Raw genomic sequence first — 23,585 nt, 5'->3', positions numbered from 1 at the left:
AAACCATGTAGTTTTCTAAACACACACACACACACACACACACACACACACACACATTTTTCAAATTCTATATTTTTATTTTTGATACTACATTTTTAATACTCCACTTCCTAACCATCCGTAATTTTTTTCAACTGCTTCTCCACTTCTTCCACAAATGCTGGGAAGCTCTTATCCAGGAGACACAAGTGAATAAAGCTGCCTAAATCTTCAGCGTTCCACATAGACTGTTGATATGCAAAAGGAAGCTCAATGTTTGTTGTCCGTATATACTGCAAAAACAAACAGATATGGTAAATGTCCTTCTAAAAAGGACTTTAAACAAGTAAAAAGGATGATTTTGGGTCAACGATGGGTCAGTAATATCTTTCATAAAGTGTGAAAATTAAATTCTAACTAAAGCAGTCTTCTAAGGAGAAAAACTGAGGTGCAGCAAATAGCTTAAATCTACTGCTTATAGCTCAGAATCAAAGCCAACTTCAGTATCAATCTTAAGTAATGGCTTTGGTCAATGGAGCTGTATAAAATAAAGGAATATGGCACACAAAATTTGGGAATTTCCACTGAGCTACTGAGGAATATGGACAGAACAGGCGAAAGAAGGCAAAAAGAAAAGGCATATATATGGTGCTATGTTTGCCATTTTGAAGTGTTGGATCAGTTGCACTTTCACAACTCTAATACCTTGTAAATAGAGTTCAGTTTCTGAAAAACACTACTTTTCTACAGAAGTATGCTTACCAGTTTTTCTAAAGAAATGAACACAGATATTTACCTGTGCTACCTCTGAGACAGATAGTCGTCCCTGTGCTGGAGATACATTTTCAGCCTAGAATATATTAAACCCATATTTATGAACAAAGTTTGGGCAGGAAATTATTACAAAACATTAACAGAAAATATTTTGGGAGGTACCCTAAAACATTTGGGTTATGGTTACGCTAAATTGGGGATACAAGTTAGAATTGTCTCCTAAAACAGCACATTTTGTTCTAAAATTCCAGAAGTGTGTATAAGAGCACCACTGGAATTCCCACCCACTCTTTTACCTCCATCCCCAGCTGACCACTGGAATGTGCCCCCTGAGGGCTTCTCTACAAATGAATCCATTCCTTGGGGTGAAAGAGATTCTACACTCATACTCTACAAATACTCCATCAGCTTACATTATGCTGCATGGGTACATTTTGCTCAGCATCTTTCAGCTGACTTTCTCCATCAAGCGTCAGGCTGTGCCCTTGTCGCAGTTCCTGTCTTGCAGCATCCATTTCTTGAAGCGGAACATAGTCAGCAAGCTTCTGCATACACTGACAGCAGTGCTCCTCTGCATGTGTTTTGGAGTCTCCCATAAACTGGACACGGAACATACGTTGTTTATTCTATTTCAAACCCATAAAGATAAAATTACATTAAACTTTCAAGTTTCCTAATTTAATTCATACAAGATATTCAACTGCATATCTCAGGTAGCAGGAGGTGAATTTTTAAAACCAGTGTCCCCATCATATTTCAACCACTGTGATATTATGCAGTCATCCATGCAAGGGTGGCAGGGGTGCTCTGGGGTTAGAACCCTAGCTCAAACCTCAAAACACATTTCGGAGGTCATAGCTAAGGCTCCAACCTATTCTATGGCCATTCAGGCAGCATCTAAAAGCCACAGAACTGCACCCTAATTTACTGTAAATTCAACCTATAGGCCATCGCCTCAAGTCTGTTTTTCACATTATTTTTCAATCAATGTTATTTTGGTCTGGCTCATATGGTCATTTTAACTATATAAATTATTACCAGATATACAACTACACAAAGGAAAAATATTGTGTGAACTACTGATCATTGCAACAGTCTTTAGATCAGATATAATTGCTCATTGGGGACTTACAATCTATAGAAATTAAGGTATGAGTAAATATAACTTTGAAAAGCAAATATACTCTAAAATGAATAATATCGGTCTTTTTAGAGTTCTATGAATGAATATTTTATTATTTATTTATTTATTTATTTAAAGCCTTTATATCTCACCCTCAAAGTGTCTCAGGGAGGTAATACAATAAAATAAATAAGATACAGCATCCAGATGATAATATATAAAATCAATCTTAAAACACTACTAACATTTAAAATAATGGGAAATTAAAAGGGTTTTGGCCTGGCACCAAAAAAAAGTGTCAGGGCCAGGCACACCTCTCTGGGGAGCCCATTCCATAGTCAAGGCAGCACCCAGAGAAGGCTCTTCTTTGGGTAGCCACTCTTCTGATATCCTTCAAAGAGGGCCCCCAAAGAAGGACCTCACCCGCAGATCTTAGAAGCCAGGCAGGTCTACATGGAATATACCATTAGAAAGTACTAAATTAAAATTCACAAATGCAATAGATCATACACAGAAACACATCATTTGGCAGATTGCATAACAGTATGCATGTGTTTAAAAACTGTCATTGGTATCCTGCACTTGAAATACAATATAAACAGCTTGAATATTAGTCAATAAAATTTTATAAATCTTTTCTCAACATCATGACCTTGTTTCTCTATGATCATTCTTTCATTAAGGTAGATTTATAGAACAGGTAGCAAGAAGCAAAAGCAAAAAGAGGAAAAGCAGTGAAATAACAAAATTAGCAAAAAAAATTAAAATTAGAAAGAAAAACAAACAAACTTTAATAAAACTGATACACGCCATCAAGATCAACCTAGTGCTATGAGTAGTGAAAAAGTAGTGCTCTGTGCTTTCACAATGGCATTCTACAGCAAAATGCAAATAGAGGAAAATGCTTCCTTCACATCTATATACTATCATCTTAGGACTCTAACATTAAAATAAGTATGAGGAAAGCACATATGTGTATAGAACTAAGATTTATTAAGGAAAAAAGCATATAAGGCCAAAGTGAGGAGGGAAAGATATCTGGCCAACTATTAAGTGGCCACCAGTGAGAAATATTAATAAAAATATGGGGGAAAGTTAGTGTTCAAAACATCATACCTTTAATTTTGAACCAAACAACATGCAATCTGCACTTCTTACTATCTTCAGCCATTGAGAAGCATCAATCAAAGAAAAACCTTCCTGAAATAAAGCCAAAAAACTTTTCAGCTTCTCCAAAAGCTATGAAGCAGAGAACAAGTGGTGTCATGGTTTATGGGAACCACTTGAAGGATAGGCGCAAATCACAGAATCTTGAAACTCTCCATTAATTTATGTGAAATTTTAGAAAATTCAATACGGAGATCTAAAAAATCATGAGAAATGTGTGATAAACATTTAAAGGCATGTTTTCTACAGTGAACAGTAGATTATGAATCTGTATATCATTTTTCAACTCTGATTACATTTTTCCAGAGAAAGGGGTGATGGTGGACAGACAGAACAAAGGAGGCTATCCTAGCAATGAGAACTACGAACATGAAAAGATTTGTTTAATGAAAGCTTAGGTTCCCGTGATAAATATTGTATGTCGCTTCTGTGTTTGTATGACCAATCCCATGAACATGTGGCAACTGGCCTAGCTGATCCTTTGATAACACCAGAACTGTCATTCCCTGTTAGTTGATGCTAACGAGTCCCAGTCAGTAAAGCACGTGAGCAGCAGTTCTCAGGGTCAGCCCAGACAGAGGACTCCTAGAGATTCAATCAAAGAGTATGCTGCAGCTAAATGTTTCTCTACATCTTTGTCCTACCAGCCTTCATCCTTTTCTAATATTCCAGTCTAGCCCATACTGCATAATGTTTAATTGTACTACTGTTACCACCAAATGTATGTTCTGTTAGTCACGAAGTCATGTTCGACCCATCATGACCCCATGGACAACATTCCTCCAGGCTTTCCTGTCCTCCACCATCCCCCAGAATCCCCCTAAGCTCACACTAACTGCTTCAGTGACTCCATTTAGCCACCACATCCACTGCTGTCCCCTTCTTCTTTTGCCCTCAATCGCTCCCAGCATTAGGCTCTTCTCCAGGGAGTCCTTCCTTCTCATTATGTGACCAAAGTATGTGAGTTTTATCTTCAGTATCTGGCCTTCTAAAGAGCAGTCAGGGTTGATCTCCTCTAAGACTGACTGGTTTGATCTCCTTGCAGTCCAACGGACTTGCAGGAGTCATCTCCAGCACCACAATTCAAAGGCCTCAGTTCTTCAGCACTCAGCCTTCCTTATGGTCCAGCTTTCACAGTCATACATTGCAACTGGGAAAACTATAGTCTTGACTATATGAACTTTTGTTGGCAGGGTGATGTCTCTGCTTTTTAGTATGTCATAGCTTTGCCATAGCTTTCCTCCCAAGGAGCAAGTATCTTTTAATTTATTGGCTGCAGTCACCATCTGCAGTGATCTTGGAGCCCAGGAAAATAATATGTCACTACCTTCATTTATTCCTCATCTATTTGCCAGGAAGTAATAGGACCAAATGCCATGATCTTATATCACCTAATTAGATAAAACTAAAAATTTCACCAGCACACTTATACCTTACAATCACTGCACAATAATTTTTTCAGACTAGCAGTGAGCTAGTGCATCCCTCAATGTTTTCTTTCTTCTACATAAATATGTAACATTTTACAAAGGTGCATAAATAATAATGAAAGTGGAAGTGATGTTGTTGCAATATACTAGAAGCAGAATATGATGTAATGAAAATGCTGTATAAACAACTTCAATTCTGTCCAGATGATATCCAGACCCATTTTTGCTTCTGAGGCAGAACAGCAGATGTTGCGTGACTGTATTCCTCCATCCCACTTCTTGCAAGATCAAGGTGTACAGTACTAAAGGCAAGTCAAGTTGTTTTGGGAACTGAGGCAGTGGTATTATGCCCTACTTGGCACTGAACAACAACAATAAATAAAACGACAATTGACTACCCATTGATCACATCCAAATTAAGCTGACTATGGAAGCATTTCATTTGCTCTAAATGTAAGGCTTTCCATAATATCCATACTGTGTAGCATAACATATATTGGAATACATGCTTGTCAATTTTCTTGATATGGAAATTCTAACAGTCAATCTCTGGAACTCCCTAACACTACAAATTAGGAAGGAGTAAACCCTTATGAATTTTTTGCACCTACAGAAAACATACTTTTTCAACTTGTTTCTGTATGTTTCTTAGAATTTTTAAGAAAATCAATGGTTCACAAATATTGTTAAATAATAATTCTATATATAATAAAAGGGACTTGATCTTGTTAAAATTTATATAAGAATGTACTATAAGTAAATGATTGTTCTAGATTGTTAATTAACTTGGTGTTCCTTTGGAAAGCTTTTACTCTTTTATTTGTATTTGCTTCATCTGTATTTATTTCCATTTTATATAATATTTTGGAATAAAAACTCAGTTCCCAGTGGGCTGGCAGGCAACTGCAGAGGTGCCAGTGGACCCTTGCTGGTAGTAGGAAAGAAGAGACACATAGGAGACATATCAAGGAATGCCTCAGAATCACAACTTACAAAGCCCCCCTCACTTCCCCAACATGCGGGAAAATCATACCAGATCTGGAATGAGTGTCATGATTTTTCCTCCCACAGGTCAATTAAGGTCTAGGAAAGAACTAATACAATCAAAGGGCTGAAGCAAGTCCCTATAAGGAAATGTTACAAAGTCCATAACTGCATAGCATAGAAAAGAAGGCAACATATAATAGAGAGGAATAACATTATGCATTATACTATAACCCAGGGTCATTCCATGATACTGACTGGTGGGAGATTCAGGACAGATAAACAACAGCACTTTTTCAGACCACATAGAGTTAAATTATAGAATTTGTTACCAAATGACCACCAGCTTGGATAACTTAAGGAATATTAGACCAGTTCATGAAGAATAAGGCTATCAGTGGCTACTAGTCATGATGCTTATATGGCACTTCCAGTACCAAAGACAGTATGTGTCTCCATACTAAATGTTGTGAATCCAAGATGTTGTGGTATATCTTTGCTTGCAAAGGTTTCTTCTAGCTTACTTGTATCACTTCTGCGGGTGTGCCATCCTGTCAGTGCAGCAGCAACTCTTCACCAGCCCACAGCACGTCAGCTGACAAGGTGCAGGATGACAGCATAACTGTATAAACTTGGAAGTGTCTAGCATTGTACTTGTGAACATCCTAATTTAATCAGTGCCTAGAAAACTGCTTTGGCATGCCTATAATCATCAAACTGATTAAGAAAATTCATTTTCAAGACCTATGAAAATGAATACTTACCAATACTTCCTTTTCTCTGGAAATGAAGAAGTGGCCTGAAATAACTATGGTAAGAACAAGAAAACCAGATTCTTTGCTGGATTCCAAGACCTTTTTTGAATCAAAGAAGAAAAAAGATCAGTTTGAAGAATAATATAGTGATACAATAAAAAGACCAACAGCCACATCAGTATGTTTTCTAGCATATAAATTCATCATCACGTAGGATAAATCTGCTCCCTGTCTAGCAGGTTTTTTTTGTTTTTTTGTTTGGCAAGGAGTGTTTCTTGCTACCCATAAAAGCCTACAGAGCAATTCCTTATATGCATGTACAGGGACTGAAAAAGCCCATTACCCAATTATAAATGCCTGGTAGGGGTAAAGTATATCTCCGCCCCAAGAACTTTTGGTCCAACAGGATCACTGAACTTTGTCTTCTGTCCAGCTGATTATTGGCAGGTGAGGGGGGATTTCTTACACCATGCATATAAATGGAAAAAATGCTCAGTTCAGTAGCAGAGGGATGTGTGGGAGGGGGAAGAAAAAAGCCAGTGGTTTTCATTCACTTCTACAATTAAATACTGCATCTTCCCTACTTTTTAAAAACTGTTCTTCAGATACAGAAATCCATTCAAAGAACCCAGAAACAACTGTAAGAAATGATGATTGCAAATAAGATACTCCTCATGCAAAGAAAGCTCAGAAAAAAAGAGGAGGCAGAGAGAGACAATGAGGGATATACATAAATTTGGTGGGGGAGCACATAATGCTTTTCTATCTTCCATCCATCCACCCTCTGTCTACACAGTCAATTTGTAATAGCTACCAGCACCCTCTTCCAGAATGCCAAATGTGCCCCATGGTCCCATACAGCTGGAGACCCCTGTTCTAGGCCCCATGAACCAAACATACCTCCCAGGAGCCTGAGGCAGTGCCCAGGGCACCAGGCATAAATCTGCCATAGCGTCGCAGCTGCCACTCTGTAGCACTGAGGCAGGAGGAAGACTCCCGTGACTGTTCTGTCCCTGGAACTTGGCTTGGCAAAGGCTGTTCCTCTTCAGAGCATGAAGCTTGATTGCAAGTGATCCACAAATTGTTGTTATCACTGTTTGTTGCCATATCCTAGGTTACAGCTGCTTGAAAGAAAAGCACACAAATGTGGAAAGAGCAATGAATAATAAGTTCCTACAAAAAAATCAGCAAGACATTGAGATTTAGACTCAATGTCAAATTAAGATTATACCTCAATGAAGTCTGTTCCTGCCTGCTCAAACCTCTTGAGCTTACTCTCAAGTGAAAAAATTAGATGTGATGAGATTCATTCACACTTCTTGCAATGAATCCTAAGTACTTAAACTTGTGGATTACCAAATTAACAGCTACACATGTCCTTGTGCTTACCTTCTTTTATTTCTATGTATTTTAAGGTTTCTAGATGGCCTCATTCATTCTAGTCCTTCTCTCCTGCAAACATATTCTTGTGAATGTTGGGTTGTTCACCACAGATTGTGATATCCCAGCTGGGTTCACAACATAGTAACTGAAATTTCAAGAACAACCCAGGGTTCAATGACAGCCCACACTCAATCTACACTTAACTCTTGAGTATAGTTTATTGTGTAATTACAGATGAATCAGTGTAGGAAGGAATCAGTGATTAATGAGACTGTGTGTAGTGAGTGAACCAGGCATTCACTCTGCTGACTTTCCAAGAGCCTGTGTTATTGGATTCTGAAGAGACACTAGAAAGATTTGATGGGAGGGCAGCAGGGGTAGAAGCCTTTGAAACTCCATCAAGGTCTCTGCACGCAAGTTTTTCAGGCTGACCATGAGAGCAAACATATTTTGGAAGGGATGGGAGAGGATCCAGAAGAGAGACCTGCTGCTTTGCCTGGTCCATGACCCCATGATAAGGCATTGGGAGGGCTGAACTACCCAGTTGGAAGGTTTAAGTCTCACCAGCTGGCTTTCAACCAGTGGAAACCATCCTTAGGGTAGAGCCTGCAGTGTTACCAAAAGGGAAGAAATTTCCAGTTTGGCTCAACACTTTTTACATAAGCAGAGGCTTATCTTTCAGCTTGTTAAGAGTTGCATTGTCTTATTAGCTATGAAGTGCCAAATTTGCATTGTAGAGGACTATTTGGTGGTTTGGAACCTAGGACAAGAAAGGTCTGCCTCACCACAATATGTTTGTTTTCAATAAGAATTCAAGGTTGAGTAAAAATGGCCTGCCATACTTCTCACTGTTTTTAGGTGACCGTATTATTTTAAGGTGCATTTCTCTGACTAATAAAGGAGGGAGGAACAACATAAGAAACAGTATCTAGGAAGAATAGAGACTAATCCCATAGTTTCCTTCAACAGTATTAATTTACTTAGTGTTCCAAAAAAATGCTCCATAAACTGTCCATACTACTAATGAATGACTAAAGTGAGGAAACTATTTTCCCCTATATTCTCCAGGGGAGGGGAAGAATTCTTCAACAGCCCAGGAGGAGCTAAAAAGAGAGAGAGAGAGAGAGAACATTTTCAGATACTTATTTTCAGAGAAATTTTGGCCCAGCCCTACATAATTTATATGGCCTCTAACTGCCTTTCTGTAAGTTTCATGTAAAATCATTATCATTTCTTTTGCCTGTGTCAGAAATTGCCACAACAGCTATTTTTTCTACAGTTAAAAAGAGAAGAACTGAAGCTCAGCAGTCCTCAGACATCCTGAGTAAAACAAACCAAAACAAACCAAACCACAACAAACCAAAACAGGAAATCCAAAACAATCAGCCCAACAATTTGGATTTTCTTCTCCTCAAGGCAGGTTTCCCATCTTTCATGCAGACATTTCCACATCCATTGTATCCTTAGCTGAAGAGGCCCAGGAAAAAAAGAGCCCACAGTCAGTCAATAAAACTGCTATGTGTATTACCCTGAGGCCTACTAGACTTGTCCTCCTGAAAGACCCAAAGTCCAGGGAAGAGTCACCTTCAAAAAGAAACCTATTTATCCTTTCTGGGGGTATATATAAGACCAATGAGAGTTGTAGGCCTTTTTTTCTGTCTAAATGCACACTGGATTGCACACTCAGTGTTGAAAGCTTGATTTCTGAGATCTTCTTTGAGGCTGAGGCCATCACAACTAGAATAGCCTGAAAAAACCCAAAGAAGACCTAGGGTGACTTTGTGAAGCACAGATGTTAGAAGCTCCCAGTTCTTCACTGCTTCATTCACTCCACTGACCTCTTGCCTTTATTCGATAAATAGTCTTCTAAAATGTACCCCCAAAGAGAGCAAATCAGAGCTAGAACTCAAGCTGTGTTTCTGTTACATGTTTGCAGTCTGATCTGTTGCCTCTGATCAGAGCACAGTTTCAGGCCTTTGTGCATGCTCCTGTCTGCTTACTCCTCCATAAAGGAAACAGGTTCCTTTAAAATATGGCATCAATGGAATGGCCGACCTTGGGATGGCAGAAATTCACCCTCCACACATGCAAAGGGACAGAGAGGAGGAGTGTGGGAGTCTGATACAGCCTCTGATTCATTCAACATTAGAAATTATTATTTAAACTGGCATACATAGTTCACTGGCAAGCCAGTGCGAAAGGATCTATTTTCTTCACAAGCTTCAGAGAAAGAAGAAAGTGGTAGCTAGCAATGGTATCATAATTCAAAAAATACTTTTGTGTTAGACTGTATATTGTGCTTCCTGGGCAGTGGCCAGGCACAAACCCTTTTCATCTCATAAAAGGCATTTATAATTCCTTTACTTTCATGCTTTTTATTTTCTTGCTGCTATTTTTGCATTCCAACCCTATAAAAGCCTACTCTGATGTAAATCCCACTGAATGAGTAGGAGTTACTTCTAAGAAATGTTATACAGGATTGCAGCTTTAGTCTGCTCTGTTGAAAGTTAAACTCAGTGGCAGTTTCAAGTTTGTGACACTTCTACATTTTGTATACTCTTTTCTGAATCTTTTTCTGCTAGTGTGTAAAGACAGATTTTAATATTTTAACTATATTATGAGGGGTTAGCCCACGCCCAGCCATGGCAGTTGTGTGAGAACACCTACAACTCTCTCAAAATTCCAGATGTATTCATTGCTACAAAAAAGGTGGCTGGTTTATCCAAACAATTCAGAATCAGAAACCATAGTTTTATTTTGGCTTGCTCAGACAAGCCATAGTTCAAAGTAGCTGGGAAACACCTGACCTGGAAAACAATGGCATGCAAAACAAATACTCAGCCACTGAATTATGGCCTATTCAGTTAATGACACACTTGCTCAAGCATTTTCATATTTCTGAGTTTGTTTAAATATGGTTGGTGTGAGAATTTTGTTTGGCATGTATGTATCTTTATCATTTCCTGCTGGTGTGTAAAAGTCTGTGACGGCAAAAATATAGAGTGGTGGAAGGGGTTCTGTGCCTAGATATTCTATTTGAACCAATAGAATGTTTAATATTTTTAATTTAGGCTGCAATCCTATGGACTCTTACCGGGAGATAATTCCACTATAATTAGCTATCCTTTTTCTTTTAGGGTTTTTTTTTTTTTTTTTTTGGGAGCAGGGAGGTGTAGCGGGTGAAATGGGTAATTACAATTAAGACTGCAAGCCTATACTCACTTGCCTAGAAAAATGTTTCTGGGTATATATTATAGGGTTGCAGTAATTGAAAAGAGCTTCCCCATTTCAGAAAGATGACTTAAACCACAGAAGACTAATATGATCAATGAGATCAGCTTTTTTTTAGGATTGAGGAAATGGGGAAGATTAAACTATAGCAGCATACTTTTAATTCTATCATTCTCAATGGAATACTTAAGTATATGCTGAAAGGGGCATCTTGGGGCCCATCAAAGTTGTGGATGATTACTGTATCATCCTTCTTATTCATTTAAAATATGTATGTCTGGGAGTAGCTGGCCGGGTATGTACACAGTTACAAAGGCCCATATTTTATTTTTAAAATATCTATTGCAACTAATACATTATTTAAGTATTGTTATCCTGCTCTTCAGCCAAAAACATTTCCAAGGGCTTCTTATCAATAAAAGCATATTATGCTTTTTGACAAGAAAATGGTGCTTATTCTAAAAGAAATGGGTTTAGAATCAGGGCAGCAGGAGCAAACTTCATTTTATTTCTGCAGTCATAATAGTATTTTTGAGAACAGCATTGTGCTGCCAACATTGGTGCTATATCATGATGTAACTTTTCTTTTAATCTCTTATGAACTGAATTGTGTATGTTGTTTAAAGTTGATTGTAGTATTTGTGCATGCAGTTTTAAAGTTCATTCTTGCTACCACTTCCACACCTGGTCTTACCAGGGGACTATATGGAGATTGCATACGCATAATTGGAAAATGGCAATGGTCAGGATGATCAGAGAAGCCATGGTGAAGCTTAGAAATCAGTTGAATTTCTGTTGAAATTCAGTCTGTTGAATTTTTCTGTGGTTTTAGAAAACTAATCCTACCATGCAGGAACTCTAAAACTGAGTCTGGATGACAAAACAGAGCCACAATGTTAATATTTCACCATGGATTTTTTGTGTTATGCCAACTGAGCCATTGTGTGTATTTGCATGCCATGCCAATCCACCCTGATTATAAACTACAGTGTGTATGACAGATGATCAGTTTGGGTTGGTTGATCATCCCCTACGTCCCTGTTAGTTCTCCTGTGTGTATTCCAGGAGACATATAGCAGGATGGACCAACTTGGGTCTCTACTCCCAGCCATGATCACAAACCATTTTGGTTCACCGTGGATTTTGTTCCCCCCATGCTTTTGTTCACAATCTGACTCAATAGCCAGCTTTTGCCATCTCTGCTGATAGTTACTGACCTCCCCCTCCCACCAAAAATATCCAAGCAGCATGTTGGAGGAGCTTTCTATGGTCTTATACTTTGCATACTCTAACGTGTACAAATATTTTGCAAACTATTTTTAAAAACAGAATCTTTTGCAAGTGTGTACCTGTGCATTTACAGAGGTCTGAAAAGATCATTCTTACCTGCAAAATGTCCAAAGAGGGACCTGCTGCCAAAATGAGATCAGTTCTGGTACTCAAAATTAGTTTCTCGGCTTAGAATTCCTTAATTCGAAGTGTCTATCTAGTGCATCCGACTCTCATTGGTAGATCTCAAGAGTCTAGTAAAAATCAAACTGGGTGCCATGACCTTGATGCCTTCCCACATATGTATAGAGATCCACCTTCCCTTTCAACTTCAGAAATCTTTTATTCAGAAATCGAATTATTCTGAGCGCCTGCTTTTGTAAATGATGCCAGTCAAAAAGGAGCATGGATCATGTCTGAAACATTTTGGGCATCTTTATCCAATCAATACTCAAAGCTGTTAGGGTGGGAACTAGAGCACCTGTTTTGCATGTTAAAAGTTCCATGGTCACTCTATGGCATTTCCAGGCAGGACAGGGAAAGGGGAGGTAGTCCATACTGAATTAAATGGATCAACCCATTCATCTTATTTCCTAAACTAAAGGGCTAACACTTGAAAATTCACTTCCTTTCAACATTATTTATTACTAAAATAAAGCTAATGAAAAAAGTAGAGAGAGATCTTAGGGGATACATAGAAGTAGATGGAGATGAACCAGAAGCATTGAAGGAAAACAGTTCTGTGCCAATCACTGAACAGATTTTTTTTTCTGATAATCATTCTAAATACCTCTGTGGTGGGAAAGTCCTCAATCTGAATAAAATAAATAAGTGAAAAAGAACAATAATACTCTAGACTTGGGCACTCCATTAGGGAAAAGAAAAATCATCAGCCAAAAAAGAACACTTAAATAAGATTAAAAGACATCTGAAAAAAAGAAAAGTGTGTTCTTGGGAATGGGAAGGTTGAAGTTCCTTTCAAATAAGAAGGTTTGGCAAAGGTCAACTTTCCACTAATTTAGTAGTAAGGTATAAGCTTGGAAGCAAATACATGAAAGGAGTCCATAAGTAAGTATTTTATGAGAAAGCAGATTTGGAGGCCTAATCCATTGGAGGTTATGGTAATATCCAAATAAAATAAATAACACAATAAAAGCTAGCCAAATAAAAAGCAATTGAAAGCTAGATGTGACAGAAACATATAAATCACAATGTACAATAGCAAAAAGAAATGGCACTTCTACAGAATAATGGGAAACATGTAAACAGTCAGAGCAGCACACCTGATAGAAAAGATCATGTTGAGGACAGGATGCATTGAGGTTCCTCCATTGATGAGGTAATCTTCAAATTAGTAGTCTCTGCATGAATAAAAGGCAATATTGGACACAATCTAGAATTCGTGTATAGTTTAGCCCTTGTCAAGATTCTCATATCTGCATTAGAAAGAGGAATACAGAATACTTCCACTCTATTGTTCCTTTGCCAGCTTCAAACCTGAGTAAACTTGACTAAACCTTTTGAGAATGTCAACAATCATCTTGACCCGTTAGCATCATCTTATTTAATAGGGTGATCAGTTCAGTGAATTGACATCACCAACTCATGACAATCAATCATATCTAAAATGAGTAACTTGATAAAATGTGCTGTGCCTTCACCTGCCAATTTCCAAGAAAGCAGCATAGACTGGGGCAAGAGAAAAATCTCTATATCGTGCACAGGTTGAAAATTCAACTGGCATTGGCTGAGAAATCTGAAAGAATCAAAACACATCATTTATATGTCGATTTGTTTGAAGAAAATTGCCAATAACATTTATTGATAGAATTAGGGACCAAATTTAGAGTGATCGCTGGGTAAGGGAAGTAAGAGCGGCCTTGACATTGAAAAGATATTGAAAAGAACTCTCCATGTTCCTTGAGAAGCATAGATCTGAAAAACACAGACAGCTTAAGTTGTCCCTAAGATTGAAGCCTGAAAAGTGTCAGAAGAATAGCTGAATAGCAGGATATGTGGAACAGGAGTCTCCAGTTTTTAGGGTGGTGAAGGTGACTCCTTTCCCCGTATCCCTGTTGGGTCAATTTGTACAAGAAAATGGCAAATGGCAGAGAGGTATTCCTAGGCAAGAAACCTGAACATTTTGAGGAAAGTACAGGGGCTATGGGCTTATAAGGAATGAAAAATAGTCATAAGATTTGTTTTGGTTTTTGCTCTGCAACAAAATTACATAAAATGCAATACGATAGGGATAGACGATGGACATGGAACATATAGTAGCAGAGGCAGATCTTGATCTTTCAGCATTTGCTTGGGAGACACACTATGCTATACCGTAACAGTTCTCACAGACCAAATCTTATTTAACATTTCTGTTACTGGGAAACTAGCAAAAGAGCTCTGAACCTTGGAAAGTCCTGCAATATATTAAATATCCTTCCTTAAAGCTGTAGGTTTTGAGAGCCCAGTGAAACCATTGTTCTCCTTCTATGAAGTTTTCCATATATGGACAGCTTGGGAAGAAATGTATCACTATTTTGAGACACTGTTTCTCCATGTTCCTCCAAATCCAAATTCTTTGCAAGTGCTCAGGCTCTAGTTTGGTTCACTTTGGAGGAGATCCACTTCAGTTTTGACATTTCATAGATTTGCTCTAAACAGACAGATTTGGATCAGTAATTGGGTTCCATCCAAAATCGAAGCACATGCCTACAATTTTATCTATTCATACTATATTCGACTTTCTACCCTATTTAATTTAGAACTTTCCTGAACAATCCTATTAATTCTCTGTGCTTACTTTCAATTGAAATCCAAATACTACACTGTACCTTTCCTTTCCTGCTTTTCTGTTACATAACCTCTAGGTGGCACTGGGGCATTGTGGAATAGCACAAACACACAAGTGTTTCCTTTTATTTTTACAAACTGATACCATACTTTCCCTGCTTAAAAATAAACTCACTGAAAGGGCTCTTTAAAGATATAAACACACTTTTAAAAACATCATTTTAAAAATATGTTAAGTCATGTGAGTAGGGAATGAGCATATGTTAAATTCTTATGTGCAAAACCCTTTACACCTATGCAGGATACCCTGTGATGGGGACCCCTACACAGTTGGGCATCCTTGATTCAATATAGGCTCTGACAAAACAACTGCTTAACACAGGCTTCCTCTATCAATATGTAGATACCCCAGTTAACATAGCTCCATTCCCAATCATTATGCAGAGTCCCCTTAACAAAGGAAAGACCATATTGTAACATATGGTTTCAATATGACTTTTTTTCGAGCGCGTGTGTGTGTGCATGTGCATGCACACCCAGAAGCCTTAGAGGATTGGGTGGCTTTTTAGAAATACTAATATTGTTAATCACAAAAATAATTTTTAAAATGATATAGTCATTAGAGCCTGAAAAACATTACCATGGTATCTGGGGGAAATTTAGCACATTAGTGCTGCTGCAGGTTAAAGGAAACTGTGCTCAAGTAGTTTTAATAATATTCCATCCAACATTCACATTGTTTTATTTAATTCTGAGAAAAGCATTCTTCTTCCAGTACTCTTTTCCAACAAAATAAATTAATTTCTCCTAACAGATTATCTATGTGCTTTATATTGCCAAATATTTGCATCTGTCACCCTTGCCTCAAATCACTGAATTGCAACAATTCTGGCATGACTTTTCTTAAATATGATTTGAAAATAGTAAGAAGCTTTGGCCAAGATTTTATCACATTTTGCATTTGCAGTGTTACCAAGTGTCAAAAAGTACATACACAAGTTCTTTTGTTAGACTGCTTTAAGAACATAATTATTCATTCCTCCTCCTTAAATGACTCTTTCCTTAGTGCAATATACACTTTTGATCACAAACCTTCTTCTACAAACAACAAAACTTTATTTTAATCCTTTTTGATTATATTTCATTTCAAAAGCCCAATCTAAGTAATTAAACAGATTATATCTAAAGGAAATGTGGTTGCTGTAGAAGCAGATTTCCTGTAATGGACTAGATTTTCTGTAAACTTCCTTCAACTCTATGTTTCTGAAGCAGCCTATGATTTATTGTAGTTCAAATTCTAAGTAACTGAATTTAAAATATTTATAGGCCCTTTGAGAGCAGGAACTCTCTAAAATTGGTACACAGTAAAATGCACATAAGAAAAAGATGCAGTAATAAAAGCATGAAAGTTTCAGCAAACATCAGTATAATTGTGGTTCAGTCTAAGAAAACGTAGAAGACCAGAGCAAAGAAGTATTCAGAGCTTTCTTAAAAGCCTGCCATGACAGGGCCTAGCCAACTCCCAATAGCCAGTTATTTCAGAAGTGTAGGGCAACTTCAAAAAAAGAAAAAAAGGTGTTCATTTGTGTACTTACCGACCTAACTGCCCTCCCAGTTGGGTAAGTGAGAACGAATTCTCTTGCTGACCCTATAGCGTGAGCTGGCTGGTAAAAGTAAAGACAGTTCTTCAGGTACTGTGGTCCCAAACCATTTGAGTCTTTACAGGTGATAAACAATGCTTGCAACTAGTATCAGAACCGCACAATAGCAAATGCAGGTGGTGTAGTCTCACTGTTCAATGAACTGATTTGCTTGGCTGCACTTTCTTATTGCCACCAACACCCAGGATGAGGAGAAAACGTATACACACACCGCAAAAGCCAGGTTAGGGTTATTACATTTATTACAACTGTATAAGTATCAGAGCAACATAGTTATACTATCTTTTAATTTATTTAGGTTGTTATGCTATACACACCTATGTGAGAGTCCCACTAAACTCAGTGGGACTTCTAAGTTCATGTATATAGGATTGCATGGTTAAATTAGATTTGGGAAATACAACAATAGCCAGTAGCCATGATTTTTCATGATTATTGGGCAATCTTCATGAATTCTCATTTGATAAACAAAAGGAAGGACATCTGAATAATTCTATCAAATCATAATTACATTCCAAAATATTACACCTAAAACAGTCTTGTCAATCTGTTAATAGCAAGTGACAAACATTTCAGCCAGACCTCTACATATTTCTGCCATTGATTCCCTTATGACTGAGTATAATCATTTTTTCATTTTTTTAATGGTAAACAAGTCATTGTTTGTTTTGACACTACATTGTTGCACATGTTGTGTCTTAACATATTGAACTTTAAACCTCAATCTGCTTTTCATTTGAAAAAAAATGCAGCAGTAATTAATTACAAAGCAAGGCTTCCATGATTCAACCATTTTGCATCCAAAGATTCTTGATGCTGTCCAGAGCTGAAGTCTAAACCTTATTTAATTTAAGCAACACATATTGGTTAATATGCCATCAAAAGAGTGACTGGAATCCCTCTGAGTCAGCTGGAAAAGTCACTTTGAAGAAGGTGTTTATTAGCAACATTCTCCATGGTCACACCAGGTGGCACAAAAAGCTCTGGGAAAAATCAGCTGCTGGTTATTATACTCAGGAGCAGCCACACCCAACAGGGCAATAAATGGTGGTGATACTGAGATTAGGGTTGTGTTTTAAGGCAAGCATTAAACTAAACAATTTCTACATGCAATGAAGTTCTGTCTTAAGAAAGGTGACCCTCACATGTCCATCTTCACATAAATATCTCTAAACTACACAAATGAGAAATCTTCACACAGGCATTACTGGCAGTCTTTCATGGTTATAAGAACTATGAGATTTAATACAGTTCAATACCCTAACTATGAAAATATAGGAAGAAAAAATCCAAATAGCCAGCTATTACTCTAATCCTTTGTGAGGCTATTATTCTATCCCCTTTACAACCCCTGCTCTGGAAGCTACAAGGGACTTCATTTGTTATTTCCAGTCTGTGTTTGGATTCTAATGAGGGAGCAGTCATTTACTCAGCTCTTGCAGTAACTCCTGTTCCAGCAGAAGCCAGGCTGGGCACTTGACTGGCTTGTAGGACCTTCTGCAAATGCTGCATGAGTCCTTCCCCTTAGTATGCCACTTATCAGCCTAATCAAAATGGCAAGGCTTGCTGGCTTTGCCTGCATCCTCACATAATTGGAAATAATACACAGCAAGTGAAACCACCATTTTTCCCAGTTTCTCAATTTTCTAACCTTATGTTTGGCTTATTTTGATCGTTAATCATGTTTTAAGTGCACAGAAAAACTTGAAAATGTTTGTATTTCTTCTAATGCATATTTTGTGTGGACTTTCCCTTAATATGTACCTCTATGTATCATTTTTGGGGAACTCCATCACAATATTCAGAGAAATATAAGTTTCAAAAAACCATTGAGTTCTGCTGCCCTAACCTGGGAAGCAATTCCTGTAGAACTTAGTGGAACTAACTTTTGCATAATATAGGCCAAGTTCCCAAAGGAACTATTATGCTTTTCTAATTCCTATTCCAGATAAATTTGTTCCCTAGCTGCTGATTACTCCATGTCCCCTGCTGAATACACTTTTCAGAGACACTCTCAAGAAGTATCAAAAGAGACATGAAGCCCGAGACACCTTTTCAGCTACCCCTTTGCAGGCAAATTATTGTTAGGTTGACAGAGGGACATCCTGATCTGAACAGGAAACTGTATTGCAAGTTGTTCTAATATTTGTCTGTCCTGAAACTTCTTTCCCATTTGTTCCTTGTCTTAATCCATTGAACCCTTTTGTTTCCATTCTCACAGTGCTTCTCACAAAGTGCCCACCTGATTGCCCACCCTCTTCCAGACTGCCTACATAACTAAGACTTTATAAAAGCATTTATCATAAAATAGATTATAAAAGCATCCTGCCTACACAATTAATAAATTATAAAAGCAAAACTAATATATTATAAAAGTACAGAATCCATCTTTACAGTTGCTTTTGGGGCTACCTACATGCTTCATGTCTGAATAAACTGTAGTGTTCTTTTGATTGCACACCCCTAGCATTCCTGCATTAACTGTTTATTGAAAATAGCAATTCCCTTTTAAAGTCATTGTCAAATAATGTAAAGGGGGGGTACAAGACCCTTGTATCCCTGTTCTAGAAAGGGTTGCACTCCCCCTGAAGGACAAGGTTCATATCTTGGTGATACTTCTTGATCCATCTTATCACTTGAGGCTCAGGTGGCATCAGAATGCCTTCTACCAACTTCAGCTGGTGGTATAGCTATGCCTTACTTACCTGGACAGGGATAGCCTGGCTTCCATAATCTATGCTCTAGTAACCTCTAGATTGGATTACTGCAACACACTCTACATAGGACTGCCCTTAAAGATGATTCAGAAGCTGCAGCTGGTGCAGAACACAGTGGCCAGATTAATAACTGGGACCAGGTGATCTTATCATATAAGACCTGTTCTGGCCTGCCTGCATTGGCTGCCTGTATACTTCTGGTCCCAATTCAAGGTGCTGGTTTTAACCTATAAAACCCCACATGGCTTGGGACCATAACTTTGGTCAGAATGCCTCTCCCAACCGCAATCTACCCAGATACTATGCACAATCTTTGGAGCCTTCCTCTGAATGCCAAGCTTTCACGAGGGTAAGAGGGTTATGTTGTGCCCCCCCCTTTAGGAACCACCTCCCTACTGCAGCTTGCAGGACACCAAATTTTCAGCACCAGGTTAAGGCAGCCCTCTTTATGGAGGCCTTTAAAGACTTCCGTGGTAATCCCAGGTGCCTTTTTTCCTTTCTTCTTGGCTTTTTTTAAATTACATTTTTCAAGTATTTCAGTGCTGTTTTAATGTTGTTTTATGTACTGTATTTTATTATTTTTATATCCTGTTGTGAACTGCTCAGAAAGCTTTGGTTACAGGAAGTATAGAAATGTAATAAATACTAATACCAATTCCCTTCAAATGTTGCTGGTATAAAGTACTGCTTTATTCTTCTGATCAAAAGTTTGAACCATAATCTTATCACTGCTTATAACTCCTTCCTCATCCGCAGAGAAGACCCTCCTGAACAGAACCTGCAGAACTGAAAGCCTTCTCTGATGTGCTCAAGGAATGACGCTTTTTCTAAAGCAGCAGCATACTAATTATCTTGATTAACTGCAACCACAAAAATGCTTATAATGCTGTAAATGTGCTCTTTAATTAGCAGTAGCAAGATCAGCAGGCATGTTAATGAAAATAGCATCTAACTATCAACACATTGGGATGTGCAAATAAATGCCCAATAGAAAAGAAGTGTTTCAGTTTCTTGGGAAAAAGAAAACATGTTTTCCAAAATTGTCACTGCAACAGAGAAAGTGCTAATTTGATGCAAGCAGATATAGGACAAGTTCCCATAAGGTGGAAGGGAGGGGGGGTCACAGTAAAAATTATTTTTACTGATTCAAGTATTACAGACAAGAACTATAGAACCACTTTAGAACACAATCCTATGGGTTGCACTTTCAGTAAACAGTGGGTTCAGAATTTGGAGCTGTCCAACTGTTGGCAAAAGCCAGGTAAGGTGGTAGGAATAGTGGGGCCATTTTGCCTCCATTCAAATCACAAAATGCAGCCCGAATGGCCTCCAAGCCAATCTACCTGACTCACATACTGGTCTCACCTTCCTGCCCACCAGCACATACTCTTTCTGACTTGTATGAGAGAAAAGCAAAAGCTAGAAGTGGGGGAAGATCCACAACTGGATCTTTGTCTCTGTGCTGGTAGCTCCATATACACGAACAAAGAAGCAACTCTGCAGCATCCTATAGCACCCCAGATGCTGTCTAGGGTCAATAGGGTTGCTCACTTCACTACTAATGTAGTAAAATTATGTTTACACTGAATTCTGTTGTTATGCAAGGCTGTTTTTTAACCTTCAGTTTTTGGGCAGCTGATAATAAAAATAATTCCCCCCTTGTGTTTGTGGATGGCACCATGACCCCCAAATGCTAAGAATGCCTCTAACGTTTGGGGGATGGGAGGAGAAGGAAGACTTCCTTTTACTGGAAACCCATCAAGTTCAAATAAGATTTTGTTGAGACTTATAAAATGCTAAGTCAAAAAGGGCTTTTCCTTAGTCACCTGGGCTCTTTATCTGCTGTGGAGATTACAAAGGCTTCCCAATCACCTCTGCATGGTTTTGCATCTTGTGTAGTTCACACCATATAACTGCTGCATGAAGTAGCTGGCCCTAGAATTCACTGGACAAGTAAGGACACATTCTACCAAAGATGTTGCTGCTTCAGTAGCTTATGGACATGGTGTGCCTTCCTGAATTTTGTTGTACTGACACTTGGTTGAAACCATCATTTATTTGGGTAGATGCTCAAGCCAGAACTGCTTCTTCACTTGTGCAGTCCTATCTTCCCTACTGTATTGTAGAGAGTGACCTGTGAGAAAGGGCTCATGAAAAAACAAGCACACCAATCACTTTTGGTTTATTCTTCACAACTGTCCACAGCTATTTTGAATTGAGATAATCTGGGAGTGAGGTGTAAATTAAAGATTTATTTTATTTGGGTCTATTTAGATGAACAATTAATTGGCTGGCTTTACCCTCTGTGAAATATATATCAGTTTTGGTAACTGTTTCTGGGTTTGCATATATAAATATAAATTAGCAGACAGGATTTTCTTACCTGTGGCCCTGTAATTCACATCTTTTAAATGCCTACCAATGTCTCTTTTTCAGCACTACTTTTAGAAACAACAGTCTGGAATCAGAATTAGCATGGTGCTGAATATTTCACATGTTTTTTCAGCTGTATATACATAAATTAATTCTTAAAGTATTTTAAGTAGCAAAGATGAAATTGATCAAATTCCCTTAGGTAGGACATGTATTGATAAAATCTAGTCACTAGAGGTCACTATCAAACACTATCCTTATGTATTATTCAATCTGTGGCTGTGGAATTTATCTCCAATAAAGAGTTATACAGTATACAGAATAGGGAGACAGAATTCTTGTTATGAATCTCATTTACCTGCTTTTAAGGAGCTCAGGGCTCATGGTTTTGTTCTACTCATTTTATCCACCCAAGAATGTGATTAGTTTAAGGTCACCTAATTAAATGTATGACCAACCAGGAATCTAAGCCCAGATCTCAATTGAGTTAACTATTCCATCACCCTGATCTCAAACTTGGAGTATACTACTCCAGATAGCAGTGGGATACACTTTTTAATCTTCCCAAATACAAAACTTTCTGCTCCAACTTTCTCTTTGATCAGACGCTTTTCTTCCTTTAGGGATGGTTGTTTAAAAAATGGGGAAACACAAAAAACTGACTTCTCCACATACAATTTTAAAGGAGTAGTGATTCTACTTGAGCCCAATATCACCTTGTTCTGAATAACTGATAAGACTGGTTCTGAATTCAGACATGAGAAAGTGCAAACCAATCCTTCTTAATAAGGCTGACTCATTTCAATGAAACTTCAAGTATACTAATTTCAAATTTAGTGCAATGTCCACTGCACTAATGGAAACTAGGCTCATAGTTAGGTTCCAAGGAAGGCATGAACTAAATTTCAAGTAGGGGGAGGCATAGGGAGTGGCAACCAAATGTAATAAATAAATAAATAAAATTTGTGCTAGTAACAGTTCCACTTGCAACTGGTCCAATAACACATCTCAATACTGCTTGGATGAGCTCTGCTTGTACATTGCACTACAGTTGTGCAAGCCCTCTCAGTATTGCTTGATGAAGTGAGATGCACCAATCTGAGAACATGAGCCAATGTGCACACAAAAAGCCCCTGGGGCAGGAGGAATCTGGAAATTCCCCACCGAGTATGGTTATATAGCAGTTCCGCTGGCTGAAGGTTTCTTCCTGTTTGCAGTATTAAAAGGCATCTCCACTATGTTAAAAGTGAAAAAACACTCATTTTCCTGGGGGTGTAAAATCAAAAGAACATTTACAGCTTTTTTGGACACACAAGCAAATACGTTTGCATGTAGACAGTCCCCAAAGGGAGTACCAAGGTAAGATTCTGTGCAAGACGCTTTTATAACCTACTAAGGCTCTTGTGCATTTTGTCCTGACAACTGCATTCAATTCCAATCCTCCCGGCCTAATCACAGTAATTAAGTTAGAGTAATAATGGCTCTAGTACACCTCAGTTCTGCCTACCTCCTCAAGAGAATACTGAGGTTGTACAAACAACGTCTGAATGCACAAGCCACTTAAGGAGCAGCGCTTTGCAGGTATAGCCATTCCTGGGGAACGTTGGAAGTTGTAGGACTTTGTCTAAACATGCAAAGGACTGCGCTCTCGGTCGCTGAAACAGTGGCCCACAATTTACGAGACCAGGAGTCTTGTCATTTTCTTAATGAGGCGAAATGATAAGCATTGCCGCCTCATGACTAACGTGCAACTCTCCTTCCCCCGTCGCTGCAAACACAAAACAAATACCCTGCACGACACCGGACTCCCAACGTCGCGAACACAGCGGAACATACAGCTTCTGCGCATGCGCATACATAAGGGGAGGGTGGAGGATACGCTGCTCCCGCACGCACGGACGCTCTTTGCGCCTGCGTAATAAGAAGCCAAGGCGGCCTGGCGTTTCCTC

The 23,585-nt window shown here is 38.4% G+C and overlaps 1 protein-coding gene across 8 annotated transcripts; it reads right to left on the bottom strand.

Annotated features, from left to right (window-relative positions):
* Positions 1-54: 54 nt before the first annotated feature.
* On the bottom strand, positions 55-23,457 carry REC114 (REC114 meiotic recombination protein). Of its 8 annotated transcripts, XM_044429020.1 has the most exons (10): positions 23,426-23,457; positions 16,481-16,549; positions 13,757-13,851; positions 13,379-13,456; positions 7,113-7,333; positions 6,222-6,311; positions 2,993-3,076; positions 1,167-1,379; positions 776-829; positions 55-272 (listed from the first exon to the last, which is right to left on the bottom strand). In XM_044429020.1, the coding sequence occupies exons 5-10, from the start codon at positions 7,317-7,319 to the stop codon at positions 111-113; spliced, it is 810 nt and encodes a 269-aa protein (XP_044284955.1). In that variant the 5' UTR covers positions 7,320-7,333; positions 13,379-13,456; positions 13,757-13,851; positions 16,481-16,549; positions 23,426-23,457; the 3' UTR covers positions 55-110. The 8 variants fall into 8 exon arrangements, with proteins under 8 accessions (XP_044284955.1, XP_044284957.1, XP_044284954.1 ...); XM_044429022.1 differs by lacking the exon at positions 13,757-13,851 and having other exon boundaries at positions 7,113-7,336; XM_044429019.1 differs by lacking the exon at positions 13,757-13,851.
* Between the last annotated feature and the right edge of the window lie 128 nt (positions 23,458-23,585).

Source organism: Varanus komodoensis, unplaced genomic scaffold (genome assembly GCF_004798865.1).
Source record: "Varanus komodoensis strain SLA01 unplaced genomic scaffold, ASM479886v1 scaffold2, whole genome shotgun sequence".
In the NCBI taxonomy this organism is placed as follows: domain Eukaryota; kingdom Metazoa; phylum Chordata; class Lepidosauria; order Squamata; family Varanidae; genus Varanus; species Varanus komodoensis.
Note: the sequence above shows the minus strand (reverse complement) of the source record. Positions and strands in the feature narration are given on the sequence as shown.

What these genes read in the sequence shown, in the direction of transcription:
- REC114 (XM_044429020.1), bottom strand. Translation starts at nt 7,319, where the DNA reads ATGGCAACAAACAGTGATAACAACAATTTGTGGATCACTTGCAATCAA. An exon ending in TGTTTGGTTCAAAATTAAAG is followed by an intron (nt 1,380 to 2,992) that starts GTATGATGTTTT and finishes GGTTTGAAATAG; the next exon opens with AATAAACAACGTATGTTCCG. An exon ending in CTGTCTCAGAGGTAGCACAG is followed by an intron (nt 273 to 775) that starts GTAAATATCTGT and finishes TTGTTTTTGCAG; the next exon opens with TATATACGGACAACAAACAT.